The 4,670-nt window shown below is 35.5% G+C and overlaps 1 protein-coding gene across 1 annotated transcript; it reads left to right on the top strand.

Moving 5' to 3' along the window:
• The first annotated feature begins 587 nt into the window (after positions 1 to 587).
• Positions 588 to 3,912, top strand: LOC107616696 (subtilisin-like protease SBT5.4). The gene is made up of 9 exons (XM_016318639.3): positions 588 to 683; positions 823 to 932; positions 1,029 to 1,126; positions 1,214 to 1,381; positions 1,664 to 1,760; positions 1,882 to 2,428; positions 2,504 to 2,598; positions 2,681 to 3,255; positions 3,371 to 3,912. Exons 1-9 carry the CDS (start codon positions 588 to 590, stop codon positions 3,910 to 3,912), a joined length of 2,328 nt encoding a protein of 775 aa, XP_016174125.1.
• The last annotated feature ends 758 nt before the right edge of the window (positions 3,913 to 4,670 follow it).

The raw sequence follows: 4,670 nt of genomic DNA, 5'->3' as shown, positions 1-4,670 counted from the left end.
TTAGAGAGTACCTTTGTATTCATCCATTAAAATATTTAGCCAAATTAATTCAATTGTAACTTAATTTTAGAGACTACTTTTATACTCATCTACTAAGATATTTGATACATCATTTACATCCTCATCACAGCTTATGGATCCTATTATGATTATTACTATTTCTATTAGTATCAACACTGACACAATTTGAAAATAAAAAAACTAAAAATTAATTTTTTAATTTAAATGCTTAACATACAAGTTCGTTGAAAAAAAAATAATTACTAACAAAATAGTTTTTTAAATATTCAAAGTTTACAATTTTGTTTTAAAAATAAAACAAAACAATATAATCACACAATCTTGACTACCTTCTTGTATAATCTCAACCACTTTTCAAAATTCAATCCATTCATATCTATATTTTTCTTAGTATTCAAAGTTTAAAATTTTATTAAATGATCAATCTGTTAAAATTTTCTTTAACAGCTTTTCAAAATTCAATCTATTCATTTCTATATCTGTATCTATAAATACACATCATCACTTTCTATCTATTATCTATTATTTCTTCAAAGGGAGAGATTGAAAACAGCAAAACAGAAAAAATGTGGTCCAGAAAGTATTCATTTTTTCTGTTATCAGCTTTTATTCTCCTTTCTCTCTTCCAAGTCCCTACTGGTGCTGCTCTTGAACTCAAGAAGGTTAGCATGCTTTTTATGTCCCTCCTTACTCATCCACTCTTCTATTATATGTTTTCGTTTTTTTGTTTTGTTACAATGATGTGTTACATTTATTTATTGATTTTTTCATTTTCTTTTTTATTCATGACAAAAATAAAAGTCATACATAGTGTACTTGGGATCACATGAACACGGTGAAACAGCTACAGATGCTGATTTCGATCGAGTCACCCAAACTCATTATGATTTTCTTGGATCCTATTTGGGAAGGTACTTAGTATTCACTAATCAATGTTTAATACTATTTGAACGTACTAATACTGAATATTATGCGAAAAAATTTGACTTGTATTCATTGCTATGCAGTTCTGAGAAAGCAAAAGAAGCAATGATTTATTCTTATACAAGATATATTAATGGCTTTGCTGCAATGCTCCGAGATGAAGTGGCTGCTGAAATTGAAAGTAAGATCTCAATAAAATAGTTGATGGTGAATAGAAAAAGATTTAAATTCTAATTTTTTTCCAAAATTACTGTGATTTTTTATGTAGAACATCCAGAGGTTGTGTCGGTGTTCTTGAACGAAGGATTGAAGTTACACACTACACGGTCGTGGGAGTTTATGTCAATGGAGCACCAAAGTGGTGTGATTAGCCCTGCTTCGGTGTTTAGCAAAGCCAAGTTTGGTGAAGATACCATAATTGGGAACTTTGACACTGGTAAATTTTACCTCTTTCTGCCATTATTTTCTTTTATTTTCTTGTAGCACGTCAATTTCAAAAGTGACTAATAAAAGTATCGTATACTCTGTCCTCGTTCCATTGGCAATCTCGCTGTCTTTAAATAAAATATAAAGACAAAAAAAATGCAATCACAATCCATTTTGTGAAAAGCATCATTTGTCTTGTTATGCAGCCATGTAAATCAATAGTTTATGCGCTGTGATTTCTTTCATTGTTCTACATGCTTTTCATGAAAGTTTGATTAAAATTTACGTGTAGGTGTATGGCCAGAATCTCCTAGCTTTAGTGATGAGGGCATAGGTCCTATTCCTTCAAGATGGAAGGGATCCTGTGAGGCTGGCATTCCTTGCAACAGGTGAGATTTTAACTTCTTTGTTTCTCGCCTTTTATTCACTCTCTCATTTTGTTCTCTCTATAAAGAACAGTAGTAGAAATCTTGAAACAGTAACAGAAATTTAACCATATCCTGATTACAGGAAGCTGATAGGAGCAAGGTACTTCAACAGAGGGTATGCTGCATATGCAGGGCCTAGTACACTGAAGAACGCTACTCTTAACACGGTACGAGATTATAAAGGCCATGGAACACACACACTATCAACGTTAGGTGGAAACTTTGTCCCCGGCGCTAACGTCTTCGGCTTTGGCAATGGAACCGCGGAAGGCGGCTCTCCCAAGGCTCGAGTGGTTTCTTACAAGGTCTGCTGGCCGCCAATTTTTGGCGCCGCTAGCTGCTTTACAGCTGATATCATGGCGGCTTTTGACATGGCTATACATGATGGTGTGGACATTCTTTCCCTCTCCATTGGAACGGTACCCATTCCATACTTCAGAGATGGTGTCGCCATTGGCTCATTCCATGCTTTCAGAAATGGAATCACCGTCGTGGTCTCTGCTGGTAACCAGGGACCAGAGATGGGATCTGTCTGTAACGTTGCGCCTTGGATGCTCAACGTCGCTGCAAGTACCTTGGACAGGAAGTTTAATGCTGTTGTTGAACTCGAGAATGGAAAGCGCTTCAAGGTAACAAAAACTTTCAAAAGGTTCAATCTTTTACTTAGACGAGGATATGAATTCTAATCTGTATATACTTTCAAGGGTGAAAGCCTTGCTCCTGGTATGCCGCAAAAGAAATTTTACCCACTCATCAGCGGTTTAGATGCAAAATTGGCTAATGCAACTGACCGACACGGGTAAGAATCCAATAACCTAATTCTGAATTTAATTTTCTAATTCCAAAGACAATAAATTGTTTCTTGTTTCGTTGTGGTGCAGTCTTATGTGCAAGATAGGAGCAATTGATCCAGAGAAGGCGAAGGGAAAAATATTGGTTTGTGGGAGAGGCAATGTGGCGAGAGTGGAGAAGAGCTTTGTGGCTATGGAGGCTGGTGCAGTTGGAATGATTCTTTGTAACGATCAGTTCAGTGGTAATGAGCTCATTGCCGATCCTCATTTCCTTCCATCATCACATATCACGTATGAAGATGGCCTGCAAGTCTTTTCATACCTAAATTCTACAAAGAATCCCATGGGATATATTGTTCCACCGGAGACCAAGTTGCATGTGAAGCCTGCTCCATACATGTCATCATTTTCCTCCAGAGGGCCCAACACAATCACCCCTGAGATCCTTAAGCCTGATGTCACGGCTCCCGGAGTCAACATCATTGCTGCTTTCTCGGAAGCAGCTAGCCCCACAGAAATGTCCTTTGATAACCGCAAGGCTCCATTTGCTGCACTGTCCGGAACATCTATGTCTTGCCCTCACGTCGCCGGAATCGCCGGCCTTCTCAAAACACTCCACCCTGAATGGAGTCCATCAGCTATCAAGTCCGCCATCTTGACATCCGGTAACAAAAATAACACTAGCTAAGAACTTATTTATCTAAATAAGTGGACATTTTTCAAAATAACTAATTATCAATTGATTATTTAATTTAATTTTCTTGTGGTGTACGTTTTCAGCTAGGACAAGGGACAACAAGGGTGAGCCAATGCTTGATGGGGATTTTAAAGCAGCAACACCATTTGAATATGGTTTTGGTCACGTGAGACCAAATCGTGCCATGGACCCTGGCTTGGTCTACGATACAAGCATAGATGATTACCTCAATTTCTTGTGTACCATTGGTTACGACCAGAAAAAGATCAAGCGGTTCTCCGGGACTCCTCATCATGAGTGCCCTGATGGAATGGGTGTCTTGGATGTCAACTACCCTTCAATAACGGTTCCCGTGCTGTACGGTCGGGTTACCGTGACACGCAGGGTGAGGAATGTGGGTTCGCCAGGGACTTACGTTGCAAGCTTCAACGACATTCCTTCGGGGCTTTCTCTTTCCGTGAATCCCAATGTGTTGAAGTTTCAGAGCGTGGGTGAAGAGAAGAGCTTTAAGGTCACAATGGAGGTTGCTAAGCCAGGTCGCTCTATAGTCTTTGGGGACCTGACTTGGTCCGATGGAAAGCATTATGTCAGGACTCCAATCACCGTTGGTGGAATCAAGGTTTAATTAGATTAGATTTTAGTAATCCAAATAGCTTATTTGGATGACATTTTTATTTTTATTTCCATTTTTCTCTCTTTTATATTAGCTTAGTTCTCAGCAATAATCCGGAGGTTGGAATAAGAAATTGGAAATAATGGAATTTCGAATGTTATTATTTTATTACTGCGCTCTCCGCCTATTAAAGTATGCATTAAGTTAAACTAGTTTAATACAGAGAAAAAGTAAACAATCCTATTAATTATAACTTCATCTAAAAAATACATCTAATATTAATTATATATTTATGGATTAAAGATACGTAAGTTAAGTTTAACATTGAAAAAAAGTCTACTACAAAAATAAACAAATTATAAAAAGTTAATCGTACAGTAAAAATATTTAATTAAAAAGTCATACATCAAATCCTAAACAATAATGAAAATATATTTATTTATTATAAATATTAAGTCTCAGAAATTAAATAATACCCAAACAAATAGATATCATTAAACATTAATAAAAAAATCACATACCAATCAAATATTAATAAATAAGCATTCGGCAAATACCGATGATTTTACATATATAATTATAATAAGATACAAAAAAATAGAATTTAGTATTTCAACTAAAATTCATAAAACAAAACAGTGATAAACAAAAATAATTTCAAATCATAAGAAAATAAATAAACTTCAACAAATATAAGATTAATTAAGAAATTAACAAAACTACAAAAGTAAAAATAAAATAAAATAAATAAAAACGAAAAAATTAAACAA

This window comes from Arachis ipaensis, chromosome B9 (assembly GCF_059453495.1).
Source record: "Arachis ipaensis isolate K30076 ecotype BB chromosome B9, ASM5945349v1, whole genome shotgun sequence".
In the NCBI taxonomy this organism is placed as follows: Eukaryota; Viridiplantae; Streptophyta; class Magnoliopsida; order Fabales; family Fabaceae; genus Arachis; species Arachis ipaensis.
This window is presented reverse-complemented; position numbering and strand designations above follow the sequence as displayed.